The sequence below is a fragment of the Salvelinus sp. IW2-2015 genome, linkage group LG7, assembly GCF_002910315.2.
Source record: "Salvelinus sp. IW2-2015 linkage group LG7, ASM291031v2, whole genome shotgun sequence".
In the NCBI taxonomy this organism is placed as follows: Eukaryota; Metazoa; Chordata; class Actinopteri; order Salmoniformes; family Salmonidae; genus Salvelinus; species Salvelinus sp. IW2-2015.
This window is the reverse complement of record NC_036847.1, coordinates 12,452,033-12,470,595: the sequence shown is the minus strand read 5'-3', so window position 1 is coordinate 12,470,595 and position 18,563 is coordinate 12,452,033. Positions and strand designations below refer to the sequence as shown.

At 43.3% G+C, this 18,563-nt stretch overlaps 1 protein-coding gene across 1 annotated transcript in view; it reads left to right on the top strand.

Annotated features, from left to right (window-relative positions):
- Positions 1–13,391, top strand: part of LOC111966410 (forkhead box protein J3-like) — an 84,666-nt gene extending 71,275 nt beyond the window's left edge. The window contains exons 8-13 of the mRNA XM_023991015.2: positions 419–617; positions 2,706–3,050; positions 4,067–4,168; positions 5,845–6,048; positions 8,214–8,315; positions 8,569–13,391. Of these exons, the coding sequence (XP_023846783.1) occupies positions 419–617; positions 2,706–3,050; positions 4,067–4,168; positions 5,845–6,048; positions 8,214–8,315; positions 8,569–8,681 (1,065 nt within the window). The 3' untranslated portion in view covers positions 8,682–13,391. The remainder of the gene's footprint in view (positions 1–418; positions 618–2,705; positions 3,051–4,066; positions 4,169–5,844; positions 6,049–8,213; positions 8,316–8,568) is intronic.
- Positions 13,392–18,563: the final 5,172 nt, after the last annotated feature.

Below are 18,563 nucleotides of genomic sequence, written 5' to 3'. Positions count from 1 at the left end.
CAGACTATAATTCAACAAAATGTGGAAAAAGTCAAGGGGTATGAATACTTTCTGAAGGCACTGTATATGATGGACTTTATAGAAGTAGAATGACTGTATAGTATAAACTACTGTAGTGTTGTTATTCCCTCYGTAAATTGCGTTGAGAAGGTAATTAGGGCAGAATCCTAACATGAGAATTTTRGTAACACAAAAAATGTTGTTGGTTGTCGTGGTCTCCGAAAGAGGTSCTGGCTTAGTATAGATACAATCGGCCTGGGCTCTCGGGTTAGAAGGGGGAATGACTAGCAGAAGACAGGGATATAGAAAACATGTTTACTACCATGCCTTAAACAGGCACAGTGTGGATACCTCAAGTTAGCATCCAGCCTTTTTAACCAAAGTAATGAAAATACCCTTTCCCCCTCTCTCTCTGTAGGTCAGTAATCACACAGAACCCTCCTCCCAGTCTCTGAGTTTAAAGCTGCATCCTCCCCCTCCACTTCCTCCTCCTCCCCAGCCCCAGTACAACGTAGCCGAGGGGGACAAGCAGCTCCTCTTCTCTGACTTCGAGGACCTCAGTGCCTCCTTCCGCAGCCTCTACAAGTCTGTCTTTGAGCAGTCCTTCAGCCAGCATGGTGAGTCATGGGTAGAAGCACTCTGATGCAGACCTGGGTTCAAATACTGTTTTGTTTTCTATCAAAATACTTTGGGGCATTTGATTGAGCCTGTCTGTAGTCACGGTGCGGTTTGCAGCAGGCTAGCTAAATCGAACACAGCTGAAGTATTTGAAAGAAAACATGCTACCGTCATACCCGGTTGATGAGAACAGAGGAAGAGCTGCATGGGGAACACAAGTGGGAATGAAACATGCTTTTTCTACTGATTATTTTACTGGTTAGCTAAAAGCACACACCACAACAACATGGCGATCTCCTACACCAAAGTTTGGACGGTTAATTACGTTAACCAGTAATAAAAATGTTTCTTTTGTATTCCTCTATTGAACTCACATAAACAAATAATAAATTGTGCTAAAGATCTAAAATCTTTGCGTCACTTAATCAAACGAGCCAGGCAATCAAGGAGAATTCTCAGAAAAACAAAACATTGTATTCACACTTGATTGGAGCAAAGTGCAGCGGCTGTGTGACTAGCTTTGATACTTGCTAATTAGATTGTGAAGCTTCTCGCTAATTGCTTCCTGTAGCTTCCTATTGGGTCAACAGGGCCTCTTCCTGCTTGTTATACCATCCACCTTCTCTAACCCCAAACATGGACGCGCTCTGTCGGTCTGTTGCCTGAAATCAATGCCTTCATGACAGTTTCTTTTTATTGTTCCAAAAATATTGTACAAGGAGGAGGAGCAACGAGCTGAATTGTGTACAATGAAATATAAAAACGTAACAAATATACATCACTACGAGAATAAATAACAATGACAAAGCCTAGGGCATTGAAAGTCAATGGCTATGWTGGCTGCTTTTTAGCAGGTGTACCATGGCTGGAGTGGCACTGTAACCATAGCACTTAATCCCAAAGTGTATGAGGTCCCAACACCTCTTTTATGAATTGGCAGTTTGCTGTACTCCCACCATACAGTATGGGCAAAGTTTACGTCATGCAAAAAKCCCCACATCTGTGCATAAAATACTGTACAATTTGTAAAAAATTCTTCAATGTGCGTTCATTTAAGAAGGCGACTATTTATGCCTTGCTCAGTTTAGGGAACTCTAGCCTAGTTAAATAATCGCCTCCATATAACGTACATTGTTATATGTATATTTAAAAGTTAGAAATTAAATCACGCTGCCATATAATAATGATGTTTACGGGTATTATTTGCACCAATCTGTGCTCTCCTGCATTGTTGTGAAAATGCCATCCTACAATATGTGGTCCGTTCTATTTCTATGGCCCCCACAGCCTAGGCAAAGTGAAGCTCACTGCCTTGCATGCTTGGTGCTCCCGAGTGGCACAGCGGTCTAAGGCACTGCATCTCAGTGGAAGAGGCGTCACTACAGTCCCTGGTTCGAATCCAGGCTGTATCACATCCGGCCGTGATTGGGTGTCCCATAGGGTGGCYCACAATTGGCCCAGCGTCGTCTGGGTTTGGCCCTGGTAGGCCATCATTGTATATAGGAAATTGGTAATAACTGACTTGCCTAGTAAAATAAAGATACAATTTAAAAAATGCTTCTACCAAAGGAATGGTGTCAGTAGTCATTGCCTTTGAGGGGCTGAAATGCTGTGAGTCACCCAAGCAGCCAAGCTCCTCACCCTCCCTAGAAAACCACAGCGTGTCTAAACCACATGGACTGACTCAGTCAGGGTGCATCTCAATAGACTAAAGTGGCTTCTCCTCTCCCGTCTCCTTTCCTTCATCTGTGTTGTGAAAGACTGATGAAAGCCTGCCCGTGCAAATAAAGGTGAATGACACAAGGAGAGTAGAGGAAGCCACTTTAGACTATTGAAATGCACCCTCAGAGCTTCAGTGAGGATTRCTGATGTGGTAAGGCAGATAGATATCAGTCTAAATAACACACATGCATCTAGAGTCAAATTCATCAAACCCATCAGAATGAAATCCCTCCGGTTTGCGTGAGTATTTTTTTAATGAGAAAACATCTCTGCATCAATTGCAGTCACAATTGGCGTAGGTGTAGTGCTTCTAACCTTTCCTGTCCTGTCTGTCTGTTTGTCTGTGATTGTGGTTGGCCCTGCAGGTCTCATGGGTATGCCCAGCGAATCGAGCCAGCAGCCACAGACGTTGTGCTCCTACCAGCACTCCCCTGGCCGGGGCAGCAGCAGGGGCATCAACGCCCACAACCACCAACACGCACACAACCACGGTCACCGCCATAACCACCACCCGCCCCACTCGCAGCACCTCTCTCCCCACGCCACACACAACCAACACCAACCTCATCAACACACTCAGCACAGGCAGCACTCATCTCAGCACACACAGCACCCTCAACACCGCCAGCACCCCAACAGTGGGCAGCAGCAGTCACAGCACCTCCAGAGCCATACTGGCCAGCCAGCACAGATGCCCTGCACCAGCACTGGTAAGACGCACTAGTGTACTGTCTGAGACAAAACGCACCTAAAAAATGGACGGCCGAGTGCCTCTGACTAGAATATCGCCCGTKATTTTCTGTTAATTTCCCGARGATTCCACATGCTGAATCGGCACAAACAGCAACCGCTTGGCGACACCCAGCAGGCAGTCGCTTTAACACACTGCGGCGACAACAAACGATAGGACYGCCACCCGCTGCTTTTAGCCATTCGTTGTGGTGGTGTGTCTGAAGCTTAAGGCAGGACTCGGGTTCAGCTGCTATCCATGAATACTACTCCCTACATGCTCAGCAAAGACTCATGGATTGCATTGTATTAGCTATGTAGTTTGTTTTCCCACTACTCCTCAAAGCGTGTCACACCGTGTGAAGCAGACTTAAACTCATAGAGACAGGCATTTCTGAACCTCGCCGAGGTCTCTCATTTGCCTGGGCTAGTCTTTGTTTTTCCTGTGTCTCTGCACTGGGCTCTAGGCTCAGAGAAAAGCCCTGTACAAATAGACGCTGCATTATCTGGGTTATTTCCCTCTCCACAGCGCCTGGGATGAATGAAAGCAATCCCCTGTCTTTGATCCACAGCTTCAAATGTGTTGCCGTTTGTGGTTTAAGGCAGAAAATCATTCCTCTTCACTAACGTCTGTGACTTGAATTTACTCAGTGAAAAAAATGACATCTTGTGGTCAAAAGCGTCACTGCATCTTACTCAAACTACATGACTTCTGTTGGTCCTTGGCTGTCACTCTGTTGATTGCAGCACCGTGCTCTTGTGTCAACGTTTCCCTGATCGTGTTCCCGGGCTAACGAGACTAACATTTGGCCTACCGTTACTTAGTTGTGCCTTCCTGCCTAACACTGACCCGGCCTCGCTCTATTGCCCACTCCCCCTACCTAAAATAATTGGTTTTAGGTTTGTTTTAATAGAATTATTAGATGCCTAACTGGTTTTGGGGCCCTGGTGCTACACCAGGAAGAAATCTAGGGGGAAAACGTGTGTGTCTGTGCAGGTCTGTCAGCCGACTGGTACCCCAACTTGGACTGGCTGAAGGAGAGCTGTCGCATCGCCGGCAGCTACAACTGGGCTGACGTGGACCTCGCTCCATTCCAAGGTAAGAAGAAGGAATACTTTATTAAGACGGACCAAACCACTGATTACACATACACYTTAGGTTGGAGAGGCTGGAGCAGTGGGAGCCACAACAGTGTTGTTCCTTGCACAACAGCAGGTGAGGTTATCTTTCTTGGATTTGTCACTAACAACTCTCTAGTAGTCGGCTCAAATCCCATCAGATTTTTTTCCAGGATTTGAACCGGAAACCTTCTGGTAGCAAGCCCACCCCTCTAACCTCTAGGCCGCCAAAACCACCGACTAGCATATCCTAAATGTAAGAAATGGTGGTAACYTCACGTGTATAATGCTATTGTAAAACCTGTCACAATCATCTCATAGCTCCTTATTGTAGCCTTATTTCTGAATTTAAATGTATAAATAAATACATTTTATGCGTTCATCAATATGCACAGATTATTCATTTGGAAATTATACTGAAATGTACGAAAATGTCACTTACCGTCAAATAATCTTTCTTTGACACAAAACTCTTTCATGACATACACTGACCAGATGAATCCAGGTGACAGCTATGACCCCTTAATGTCACCTGTTAAGTCCACTTCAATCAGTGTAGAGGAAGGGGAGGAGACAGGTTAAAGAAGGATTTTTAAGCCTTGAGATAACTGAGACATGGATTGTGTATGTGTGCCATTCAGAGGGTGAATGGGCAGGACAAAAGATGTACGTGCTTTTGAACAGGGTATGGTAGTAGGTGCCAGGCTCACCGGTTTGTGTCAAGAGCTGCAATGTTGCTTKGTTTTTCAACTCTCAACAGTTTCCTGTGTCTATCAAGAATGGGCCAACACCCAAAGAACATCCAGCCAAATTGACAACAACTGTGGGAAGCATTGGCGTCAACATGGGCCAGCATTCCTGTGGGGGGTGCAATTCAATATTAGGAAGGTGTTCTTAATGTTTTGTATACTCAGTGTATGCAAAAGTTAGACCCTATGTGTTGGTTGTAAGTCACTTTGGATACAGAGCATCTGTTTAATGGATGTAGCCCAATGTCAATGATCATTTCCCAGGTAGAAAAGGCCCATCCTAGGATGRGTATGAAATGGCACCCTATTACCAATGAAGTGCACTATATGCATCTGAAATGGCACCCTATTCCCAATGTAGTGCACTACTTTTTGACCAGAGGCCCCTAGTCAAAAGTAGTGGACAACGTAGGGAACAGGGTTGCAGCGGTAACTGCAGCCCTGGTCTCTGGTCTGCTTGGCCACTGCCTCAGTGTGAATAATCTAATTATCCCTGGCTGTGGAGCACTCTTATCAGGGTCATTGCACAAAGCTGCACATCTACTTATGATTGATGACCGTGCTGAATGTTTAGATGCAACTCGCCCCCACAGCGCTTCACCTCCTTCACAGTCGAGCAGCAATGGTGGAACCCAATCCTCCTTCTACCCTAATTAACATACTGCTTTCATCCATCTTGTGTTTTCAGAAGGGTTGCAAAGTTCTGTTAACTGTCCCAAAATTCCCAGGTTTTCCAGAAATTCCAGCTGGAGTATGCTTGAATTTCCTGCTTATTCCCTCCTGTTTCTTGAAATCTTCTGGGAAAGTTACCATAATTTTGCAACACCAGTTTTCAGACRAGTGCAGGTGAGGGAAAAGAAGACTAGAACAAGAAACTAAAATGACCCAATCTGTGTGTGTCTGACAGGACTAAAGGAAAGCATGAGGCAGGCGGAGCTCAACAACTGGTCCCTGGACTCAGCCCAGATAGCCGAACTGTGCTCCTCCATCAACCAGTTCTTCACCCGCACTGGGGTCATCCCACCACAAGGCCCATTGCAACCACAGCCACCCCCGCCTGCCTGTCACGGCCCCATGCACACCAGCAAGCCCAGTCAGCACATCAACACAGGTCAGTGGCCAGTAGGATGGAGTTGCCCCTCTAGAGACTGGTCTAAAGTCAGTTGTTAACAATGGTTCTGCTTAGGCTTCGAGGACGATGGAAACCTGATCCTAGGTCTGTGCCTAAGTGCAGTCTCTACCGTGCCTCCCATATAGATCTGAAAGGGTTTGATTGATTAAAGCGAAACTTCCTTTACTGATCTAATCAGGTAGGCTGGAGTTCAAATGTAATTTGTCACATGCTTTGTAAACAACAGGTGTCAACTAACAGTGAAATGTTAACTTACTGACCCTTCCAAAAATGCAGAGAGAAAAAAAGAGAAATAAAAGAAAAATATAATAACACAAGGAATACATTTTGTTACATTACAMCTTAAATAGTTTTCCCCCCCTCACCAATCTACACACAATACACCATAATGACAAAGCAAAAACAAGTTTTGGGACATTTTTGCAAATTTATAAAAAATGTAAAACCGATATCACATTTACATAAGTATTCCGACCCTTTACTCAGTACTTTTTTAAAGCACCTTTGGCATTAATTACAGCATAGATTCTTTCTGGGTAGGACGTTACAAGCTTGGCACACCTGTATTTGAGGAGTTTCTCCCATTCTTCTCTGCAGATCCTCAAGCTCTGTCAGGTTGGATGGGGAGCGTTGCTGCACAGCTATTTTCAGGTCTCCAGAGATGTTTGATCGGGTTCAATTCCAGGCTCTGGCTGGAATTCAGAGACTTGTCCCGAAGCCACTCCTGCGTTGTCTTGGCTGTGTGCTTAGGGTCGTTGTCCTGTAGGAAGGTGAATCTTGGCCCCAGTCTGATGTCCTGAGCCTGCTGAAGCAGGTTTTCATCAAGGATCTCTCAGCCTTTTTTAAAATTTTATTTTATTTTACCTTTATTTAACTAGCCAAGTCAGTTAAGAACAAATTCTTATTTTCAATGACGGCCTAGGAACAGTGGGGTAACTGCCTTGTTCAGGGGCAGAACGACAMACTTTTACCTTGTCAGCTTGGAGATTCAATCTTCCAACCTTTCGGTTACTAGTCCAACACTCTAACCACTATCCTGCCTTTGCTCCGTTCATCTTTTCCTCAATCCTGACTAGTCTCCCAGTCCCCTGCCACTGAAAAACATCCCCACAGCATGATGCTGGCACKATTATGCTTCACCATAGGGATGGTGCCAGGTTTCCTCCAGACGTGACGCTTGGCATTCAGGCCAAATAGTTCCATCTTGGTTTCATCAGACGAGAMAATCTTGTTTCTCATGGTCTGAGAGTCTTTAGGTGCCTTTTGGCAAACTCCCAAGTGGGCCGTCATGTGCCTTTTATTGAGGAGTGGCTTCRGTCTGGCCACTCTACCATAAAAGCCTGATTGGTGGAGTGCTGCAGAGATGGTTGWCCTTCTGGAAGGTTCTCCCATCTCCACAGAGGAACTCCAGAGCTCTGTCAGAGTGACCATCAGGTTCTTGGTCACCTCCCTAAGGCCCTTCTCCCCCGATTGCTCAGTTTGGCCGGGCGGCCAGCTCTATGAAGAGTCTTGGTGGTTCCAAACATCTTCCATTTAAGAATGATGGAGGTGACTGTGTTCTTAAGGAACCTTCAATGCTGCAGATTTTTTTTCAGTACCCTTCCCCGGATCTGTGCCTCGACCCAGTCCTGTCTCGGAGCTCTAAGCACAATTCTTTCGARCTCATTGCTTGGTTTTTACTCTGAAATGCACTGTCAACTGTGGGACCTTATATAGACAGGTGTGTGCCTTTCCAAATCATGTCCAATCAATTGAATTTACCACAGGTGGACTCCAATCAAGTTGTAGAAACATCTCAAGGATGATCAATGGAAACAGGGTGCACCTGAGCTCTATTTCGAGTCTCAAAGCAAGGGTCTGAATACTTATGTAAATATTTCTAAAAACCTGTTTTCACTTTGTCATTAGGGGGTATTGTGTGTAGATTGCTGAGGATTTTTTATTTGTTGAATCAATTTTAGAATAAGGCTGTAACGTAACAAAATGTGGAAAAAGTCAAGGGATCTGAATACTTTCCTAAGGCACTATACTGTATGTAACAGGACAGATAATGAACAGGAGCATCAGTATGTGATGAGTCAAAAGAGTTTGTGTAGGTAACTGAATGACTGTTGCTTCCTGTTGGTTGTCTTCATCTCCTGTAGGTAATCCGTATATGGACTCTAGACAGAACATGTCTTCAATGATGGGACCCCCGGGTTACCCCCACATGACCCCCATGAGCACCGCAGGCTCCACGATGACAGGTACTACTGCTAACTACTCAGCCCCCTCTCATATTGGACTGTGTGTGTGTTTGTGTGTGTGTAAGTAATGTCATGTAGTTTTATAACGTAATAATGGTGCAATGCACAATGGTTTGTTTGATGTCTGTTTGGACCCCAGGAAGAGTCTTGGCAATAGCTAATGGGGATCCTGCTAAAATACTCGTACTGTTTATGTGTTTGCGTATGTATGCGTGCGTGCACAGCTGCCTTACACCTTTACCTCCATCTTCAGGGCACCATGGCCAGATGAACCAGCAGCACATGATGCCACCTGGGCACTACCAGATGAGGAGGCTGCCTACCGAAGACATCCAGGACGACTTTGACTGGGACTCCATCGTTTAGAACTGCCCCAAGGAGAGGAAGAACGAGGGATAGGGAAAGAGGATCAGAAGAGTGGAAGAGGATTGGGACCGGCCACATATGCCCTTTGGAGAAAGAGAGACATTACAGGAGAGGAGTGTCAATCACCTGATTTTGGTCTTTTTATACAAGAGTGTAGAGTGACTTTGAAGACAATCAAACGTAAAGAGAGACTAGTCAACGTTTACCACTGGACAAGTTATGGTCATTTTGTCGAGAAAAAATTACATTTGGAACGGTTTCGTCTCAATGTTCCAAGTGCCAACAGGTTTAGAAGTCGCCACAAATTGTGACAAGCGATGGTGAAGTATTTTGTTTAATATATGCTTCGATTCTCGTTTCCTTCCGCTCAAAGTGGAAAGTAGCGTTTGTGTTTTCCGACAGGTTTTTTTCAAGACACGTCCACCTGCCACTGAACTGAAAGGACTGGGCGTGGATGAAAAAGATAGTGCCATTATACGRCGGAACAAACAACCGGCATCATGCCAATTAGTCCACACAGTATTGTGACTTTTCCTCCTCTACTCCCCTATCTGGCAGAAGGGATAAGAAATCCACAGAATTATATTTGCGCCACTTCCAAGAAATACAGGTAGTTAGAAATGTGACAATAGGGGTAGACCAGATAAGAATGCTCACGCTAATAAGGGAATGACATTGGGGTACGGTGGCTGTCGACAACAACAAGTGTTTGACTGACTCAGGCGCCATCTTGTTGGTGTAGGCTTATATTGCAGAGAGAAGTGACCGTATGTTATCAGAGGAGAAATCACATTATACCACACCTGGGTTCAAATGCTATTTGAAATKTTTCCCGCCTTGAGTGCGAGATTAATGGGGTTTGCACTTTTGAGATGTTTCTATTGGTCCAAAAAGTCTTAATCAAGCACAGCTGAATTTTATGAAATTCAAATAAAATATTTTGTACTTTTTAGCCATTTTTCTCCCCAATTTCGTGATATCCAATTGGTAGTTAGTCTTGTCCCATCGCTGCAACTCCCGTATGGACTCGGGAGAGGCGAAGGTTGAGAGCCATGCGTCCTCCGAAACACGACCCTGCCAAGCCGCACTGCTTCTTGACACACTGCTCACTTGACCCGGAAGCCAGCCACACCAATGTGTCGGAGGAAACCTCATACAACCGAAGTCAGCGTGCATGTGCCCGGCCCGCCACAAGGAGTCGCAAGAGTGCGATGGGACAAGAATATCCCGGGCCAGCCAAGCCCTCCCCTAACCTGGACAGCGCTGGGCCAGTTGTGCGCCGCCTCATGGGTCTCCCGGTCGCGGCCGGCTGCTTCACAGCCTGGGATCGAACCCGGGTCTTTAGTGTAGCCACTCGGGGGACCTTTGAAATTATTTCTCATAGTATTTGCATTGCACCATTAAATTTGTATTTGAAATCTATGTAACTTGCTTTAACATTCAATGGTTTGATGAGAACAAAAATCTTCCAGTGTAACAACTTTTGTGTTTAGTACTTCGCCACTTTCTTAACTCTGTGATCATGAAAAAATGGTGACGCTGGGCCAATGTTATGTATGTATCTCCTGTTAATCCCTTACTGGTATTGTTGTGGTGTCTACAGTTGTTTTGTTCTCGCTATCTCTGTGTGTTTTTCTGAGTGTGTGTGTGCGTGTCTGTGCGTGTGTGAGTGCATGCGCCTATGTGTGACAGCACACGTGTGTGTTAGCGTTCATCAGGGCTGTCCTGTTGGAAACTCCATGGTACCAAGTCCTCAGGGTCCCTGTTTCCTCTTTTTTTATTTCCGAATCACCCCTATTTCCTTTTGAACGTTACTGAAAGGTCAACTGGGTTTGTGTGTCGTTTACTGTACATGTTGGCAGGTGTTTCGACCACTGTGGTGGAAATATGCGCCTAATGTACCACATTATAATCTACAGGGCCTTCAGAAAGTATTCACACCCCTTGACTTATTCCACATTTTGTGTTACAGCCTGAATTCAAAATGAAGTCTATAGATTTTTTTTCTCACTCATTCTACACACAATACCCCACAATGACAGCGTGAACACATGTTTTAAGAATTGTTTGCAAATTTATTGAAAATGAAATACAGAAATATCTCATTTACATTAGTATTCACACCCCTGAGTCAATATTTTGCAGACTCACCTTTGGCAGCGATTGTGAGTCTTTCTGGGTAGGATTCTAAGAGCTTTCCACACCTGGATTGTGCAACATTTGCCCACTATCATTGTTAGACAACAATTTCCAGGTCTTGCCATAGATTTTCAAGCAGATCTAAGTCAAAACTATAACTCAGCCAAATTCACTGTCTTCTTGGTAATAAACTCCAGTGTAGATTTCACCTTGTGTTTTAGGTTATTGTCCTTCTGAAAGGTGAATTAATCTCCCAGTGTCTGGTGGAAAGCAGACTGAACCAGGTTTTCCTGTGCTTTGCTCCATTCTGTTTATTTTTTTTATACTGGCAAAACTCCCCAGTCCTTAACAATTACAAGCATACCCACAACAAGATGCAGCCACCACTATGCTTGAGAATATGGAGAGTGGTACTCAGTAATGTGTTGTATTGGATTTGCCCCAAATATAGCACTTTGTATTCAGGACAAAAACTTAATTGCTTTGCCACATTTTTTTTGCAGTATTACTTTAGTGCCTTGTTGCAAATGGGATGCATGTTTTGGAATAATTTTCTTCTGTACAGACTTCCTTCTCTTCACTTAGATTATTATTGTGTAGTAAGCACAATGTAATTGATCCATCCTCCGTTTTCTATTATCACAGCCATTAAACTCTATAATGGTTTTAAAGTCACCATTGGCCTCATGGTGAAATCCCTGAGCGGTTTCCTTCCTCTCCAGCAACTGAGTTAGGAAGGACGCCTGTATTTTTGTAGTGACTGGGTGTATTGATGCACCATCCAAAGTATAATTAATAACTTCACCATGTTCAAAGCGATATTCATTGTCTGCTTTKAAAAAAATGTCCCATCTACCAATAGGTGTCCTTCTTTTCGATGAATTGAGAAAACCTCCCTGGGCTTTGTTTGAGATTCACTGCTTGACTGAGGGACCTTACACAGATAACTGTATATGTGGGGTATAGAGATGTGGTAGTCATTCAATAATCATGTCAAACACTATTATTGCACACAGAATGAGTCCATGCAACTWATTATGACTTAAGCACATTTTTACTCCTGAACTTATTTAGCCTTGTCATAACAAAGGGGTTGAATACATATTGACTCAAGACATTTCAGATTTTGAAAACATAATTCCACTTTGGTATCGTGTGTAGGCCAGTAACACAAAAATCTCAATTAAATCAATTTTAAATTTAGGCTGTATCACAACAGAATGTGGGAATTGTCAAGGGGTGTGAATACTTTCTGAAGGTACTGTACATTTAAGTGAAATGCTGTGGATTTAGGACTTAAGAAGTCTCGTGTACCAGGTGAATTTGGCTGGTGAACAAGAATACTAGAACTTGACTTCAGTTGAGGGTTAGATTCATTTGGCCTGTCTCTTACAAAAAGAAAGTGGCCTGTTATCCTGTTCACTAAATGACCACTGGGCTAGAGTCGGTTACAGATTGGCTACATTCCGATTCTCTACCCTTCTACCGACGTGTGCAATCGTACACTCGCCCCTAATAGCTTTAAAAGGAACCAATTGGTGTGAGGAATATGGTGAAAACTCTTCCAGCCATGCTTGCACCAATCCYGAGCTTTTAATCGAGGAGTGATTGAGTCAACATTTCTGGAGAAGGGTACCCACTGGGAACACACTGGTTGAATCAATGTTGTTTCCGCATCATTTCGATGAAATTAGGTTTGAACCYACGTGGAAGACGTTGAATTGACATCTGTGTTCAGTGGGGTAGAGAATCGTAATGCAGCCATTGACTGTTAAAACACTCTTGACCCCTCAAAACACAAATCCAGTCATGGGCATTGGATGAGGACACACGATGATTCCAAGGTGCCTCGTCATAGGATGGGAGAGGGTAAGCAGTTTTTGCACATTGCTGGACAATGTGGTACGGTAGCATCAGGTCAAGAAAATGGTTGGACTGCTAGGTCTAACCTCCCCCTTAATTGAATCATAAAAAGAGCTRAGTGAGGGAAAGAGAGGATGGTAGATAATGCAGGATAAATAAGGAATGAACAGACAAAATGATCAAATGAACTGCGTTACTTACGTTTGTCATTGTGTACAAGTGTGTTTTGTCCTCTCGCTATCCCGTTAGTATACCTACAATTACAGAATTGAAATCGTATCCATTCAACAATGTAAATCAGTATTTAACGAATATATACTGTAATGATGATGATTATGAAACGGGACCCTAAAGTGCTCTTGTGTCTTTGAATACACTTACTCAGTTGAGTTGCAATGTTCCAGACAGCATTTCATTGAAGAAGGATTAGCATATACAGTATATTGTATGTCTGTGTTATTGTGCTTACTGTAAATACTGTATGTCATTTCAATCATCCCTTTACCCTTCAGCAATGGGACTCATGAATGAGAGAAAATGGAGAGGGAAAGTATTTCAGTATTCCTCCAAGAGAAACACAGTATGTATATTCCTATAAACTGTATATATCATACGTGATCAAATGCATTGGCTTTTTGTGTGACACTTCCGTGTACTGCAGTCCGATATAATTGTTTCAATGTTTATTAAAATGTCAAGTGAACCTTTTATTCTTCATTTACCTCCATTTTGTTCTTTGTAGAAAGTGATACAAATGTGCTACACAAGATACTTGGGTGCTACAGTTACATACATTTATGTTTTCCCTTGTATTTTCTTCCTGCTCCTCCTGCCCTTTCTCTCTTGAGCTGACAAAATGTTGACAAATGGGTCGTTCCATCAATTCGGTGCCTTTTGAGAAGTGTAACTTGGTACATTTTAACATTGTCATGAATAGCACGTTCAACTAAATAAAAAATATGTTTTCCTAGCTCAGGAGGTTAAATAAAAATACTATAGTAAGTYCCTATTAAGTATCAAATAAAGTAACAGGGTTGATGATTTCATCTTAAATCAGATATAAATCCCCTTGTGACGGGGGAATAGAGCTTGTTGTGTAGAACAGAGCGTGGCAATTGAATGCAAGTTCCACAAGAACCACAAAACACCAGATAATTGCCCAAAATAATAAATCCAGCTCACCTGCTTTTACACTGTGATTTGAATATTTTTAAACAAATACTTTAGCCATATTAAAACGAGAGTTTAGTTCACGTAACAGGTTTGACCTTAAAATGAGGGACAGACGTAAATGAATCACTAATCACGTGAAATAAATAATATTCTTCAGAAATTACTTTTCTCAAAGTAACAAAATAACTAGTGCTTTACAATGATGGTGAGACTTGGATGCGTTTTTGGATGAAGTGGGTTGAAATCTTCCTAGAAGTGACATGGTTGACAGAGGGACATGTCAAAATTGTGAATTTTGGCAATTTAGCAAGCCTTTATTCATATAAAAAAATCWGATTTATTGAATTATCCATGTGGTTTATATTACAATACACTTAATTTAATATAACAGGCTTTTAAAGTGCAACATTGGTGCACAATGTCTACTTAAAACATCAAAGGTACACAAAAGGCACTCTCTTTTTGTGGAATGACCCAAATATGATCTTTCCTCACCTTCTAATCTTTACACTCCATGCTTATTTTGTCCAACAGATGTCGCTAGTGTGCAAAGCTAGAGTTTGTTGCGCTCTACTGTATTCAATGTAAACTCTTTGGACCACCTTGCTCGAACGTGTTAAAGTCACACTGTTCTACCTGAATTTACTGTTCTTTTTTCATTGTGAAAACGTGTTGAAACCAAGTGGAGGGCACTCTCTGTCAGCAAAGCATGTATGTTATCCTAAACCATTTAGTCAATCCACAAGAGAAATCTATTAAAAGAACATTGTAATGCATATAGACTTCATAGAAGTAATGGGCACTCCTTTTAATCAAATGAATGGGGAAAACTCACCATTTAGCTGAATCTAAGATCACAATCAGATGATGGAGCATGATGACATCTTTCTTCGTGTCATTTTGATCCAATTGAAATGCTTGCAAATCATTGAGTGAATGAGAATTCAAACAACAGAAAAACGTTGTTTAGAATGTATTTCTCAGTGTAAATGTTTTGTGTTTAATTTATTAGTATCCACATTAAGTACTACACATGCAGCAGCTACTCTTCCTGGGGTCCACATAAAACGTACAAACACAGTTATAGACAAGAACAACATATTATATTTAAATTGGAGTTATATATTGGAAAGACACCGAGACAACAAAAATACTTTTTACACACTATTCATACATTCATATTCTTATGTACAGTACCGTTGTGATACAAGATTTGTTTTTTTTTAAGCTAAACTTGCTTTTTGCCTGAGTAACCTCTGGTGGCAGAGAATTCCATTATGACATGGCCCTATACATAACTAAGAGATGCATTGAATCTGTTTTTGGTTTGGGTATGGTGAAGAAACCCATAGTGGTGTGTCTGGTGGGGTATGTATGTACAGTACCAGTCAAACATTTGGACACACTTACTCATTCCAGGGTTTTCCTTTATTTTTTTACTATTTTCTACATTGTTCCTAGCTGAACCACCCCCCGGGGTTCGGCTAGGAACACTGTGCCTCYCGAACGTGCTTCCCTATTCCCCAGCTGAGTGCCATCGCCAGGCACGAGGTGGGAAGGATGGTCTCAGGTTCCGGGGTAGTAGCCGTGGGGCTATAGCGGCGTGACAGCGCATCCTGCTTGATATTCTTGGATCCCGGCRGGTATAAGAGGGAGAAGTTGAACCGGGTGAACAGTAGGGCCCACCTAGCTTGCCTGGAATTGAGGCACTTGGTGGTGCYGAGATATTCCAGGTTCTCGTGGTCAGTCCACACAATTAAAGGATGTTCCCCCCCCCCAGCCAGTGCCTCCACTCCTCCAATGCCATCTTCACCGCAAGAAGCTCACCATTCCCCACATCGTAGGTCCTCTCCATGGCATTGAGGCGGTGGGAGAAGAAGGTGCAGGGATGTAACTTCAGGTCCAGGGCAGACTGCTGGGACAGAACAGCTCCCACTCCGAAATCCGAAGCGTAGGTCTCCACCARGAACTGCCTGGATGGGTCAGGATGAACCAAGACGAGAGCAGTGGTGAAGTGGTATTTGAGATCCAGAAATGCCCAGTCAGCAGCTGGGGACCACGTGAACGGAACCTTGGGAGAGGTGAGTGCAAACGGGGGAAGCCAGGGTGCTGTAGCCCCGGATAAAGCGGCGATAAAAGTTGGCGAATCCCAGGAAACGTTYCAGCTGTTCTCTGGAGCTAGGCTTGGGCCAATCCACCACCGCTCTCACCTTTCCGGGAGCCATCTGTACAATCCGTGCACAGATGTGTACACTCTCCCGCGCAACCCAAGAACATGTGCTCCACGTCCGACAGATTCTCCAACACCTCCTGGAGAACCAGCTTTTTGTAAAAGCAGAGAAGTGCGAATTCCATCGCTCCACCATCCCCTTTCTGGGTTAAAGAAGAAGTTACAGGACAGAGGAGCCTCTTAAAGAAGAAGTTACAGGTCTGTGAGAGCCAGAAATCTTGCTTGTTTGTAGGTGACCAAATACTTATTTTTAACCATAATTTGCAAATAAATTCATTAAAAATCCTACAATGTGATTTTCTGGATTTTTTTCTTCTCATTTTGTCTGTCATAGTTGAAGTGTACCTATGATGAAAATTACAGGCCTCTCATCTTTTTAAGTGGGAGAACTTGCACAATTGGTGGCTGACTAAATACTTTTTTGCCCCACTGTAACTAACTCCTTGCTAAGAGTTTCAGTGAGCTTACTGCTGTAGGTGCTGATGTGTAGAGTGTACAATCATTATCATACATAGTCATTTTAGCTTCTTGTAAGACAAGTGGCAAATCATTAGTAAAATTMGAGGAAGAGTATTGGCCCAAGGCAACTGCCTTGAGGGATACCAATGTTAGAGAAGCTTCCATTGAAGAATACTCTCTGAGTTCTATTGGACAAGTAACTCTCCCACCATGTGATTGCAGGTGATCTAAAGCCATAAAAAGTGAGTTTTTTTCAACAACAAATTATGATCATCAACATCGAAGGCTGCACTGAAATCTAAAAATGCAGCTCCAACTATCATCTTATCCATGTCTTTTAACCAATAATCAGTCATCTGAGTCAGTGCAGTATACAGTGGGGAGAACAAGTATTTGACACACTGCCGATTTTGCAGGTTTTCCTACTTAGAAAGCATGTAGAGGTCTGTAATTTTTATCATAGGTACACTTCAACTGTGAGAGACGAAATCTAAAAAAATCCAGAAAATCACATTGTATGATTTTTAAGTAATTCATTTGCATTTTATTGCATGACATAAGTATTTGATCACCTACCAACCAGTAAGAATTCCGGCTCTCACAGACCCTGTTAGTTTTTCTTTAAGAAGCCCTCTGTTCTCCACTCATTACCTGTATTTAACTGCACCTGTTTGAACTCGTTACCTGTATAAAAAGACACCTGTCCACACACTCCAATCAAACAGACTCCAACCCTCCCACAATGGCCAAGACAGAGAGCTGTGTAAGGACATCGGGGATAAAATTGTAGACCTGCACAAAGGCTGGATGGCTACAGGACAGTAGGCAAGCAGCTTGGTGAGAAGGCAACAAACTGTTGGCGCAATTTATTAGAAAATGGAAGAAGTTCAAGATGATTGTCAATCAACCTTGGTCTGGGGCTCCATGCAAGATCTCACCTTGTGGGCATCAATGATCATGAGGAAGGTGACGGATCAGCCCAGAACTACACGGCAGGACCTGGTCAATGACCTGAAGAGAGCTGGGACCACAGTCTCAAAGAAAAACCATTAGTAAACCACACTATGCCGTCATGGATTAAAATCCTGCAGCGCACGCAAGTTCCCCCTGCTCAAAGCCAGCGCATGTCCAGGCCCGTCTAAAGTTTCGCAATGACCATCTGGATGATCCAGAGTAGAAATGGGAGAAGGTCATGTGGTCTGATGAGACAAAAATAGAGCTTTTTGGTCTAAACTCCACTCGCCGTGTTTGGAAGGAAGAAATGGATGAGTACAAACCCCAAGAATACCATCCCACAACCGTGAAGCATGGAGGTGGAAACATCATTCTTTGGGATGCTTTTCTGCAAAGGGGACAGGACGACTGCACCGTATTGAGGGGAGGATGGATGGGGCCATGTATCGCGAGATCTTGGCCAACAACCTCCTCCCTCAGTAAGAGCATTGAAGATGCTGTCGTGGCTGGGTCTTCCAGCATGACAACGACCCGAAACACACAGCCAGGGCAACTAAGGAGTGGCTCCGTGAGAAGCATCTCAAGGTCCTGGAGTGGCCTAGCCAGTCTCCAGACCTGAACCCAATAGAAAATCTTTGGGAGGGAGTGAAAGTCCGTATTGCCCAGCGACAGCCCCGAAACCTGAAGGATCTGGAGAAGGTCTGTATGGAGGAGTGGGCCAAAATCCCTGCTGCAGTGTGTGCAAATCTGGTCAAGAACTACAGGTACAGTATGATCTCTGTAATTGCAAACAAAGGTTTCTGTACCAAATATTAAGTTCTGCTTTTCTGATGTATCAAATACTTATGTCATGCAATAAAATGCAAATTAATTACTTAAAAATCATACAATGTGATTTTCTGGATTTTGGTTTTAGATTCCGTCTCTCACAGTTGAAGTGTACCTATGATAAAAATTACAGACCTCTACATGCTTTGTAGGTAGGAAAACCGGCAAAATCGGCAGTGTATCAAATACTTGTTCTCCCCARTGTATGTTGAGTGCCCTTTCCTATATGCATGCTG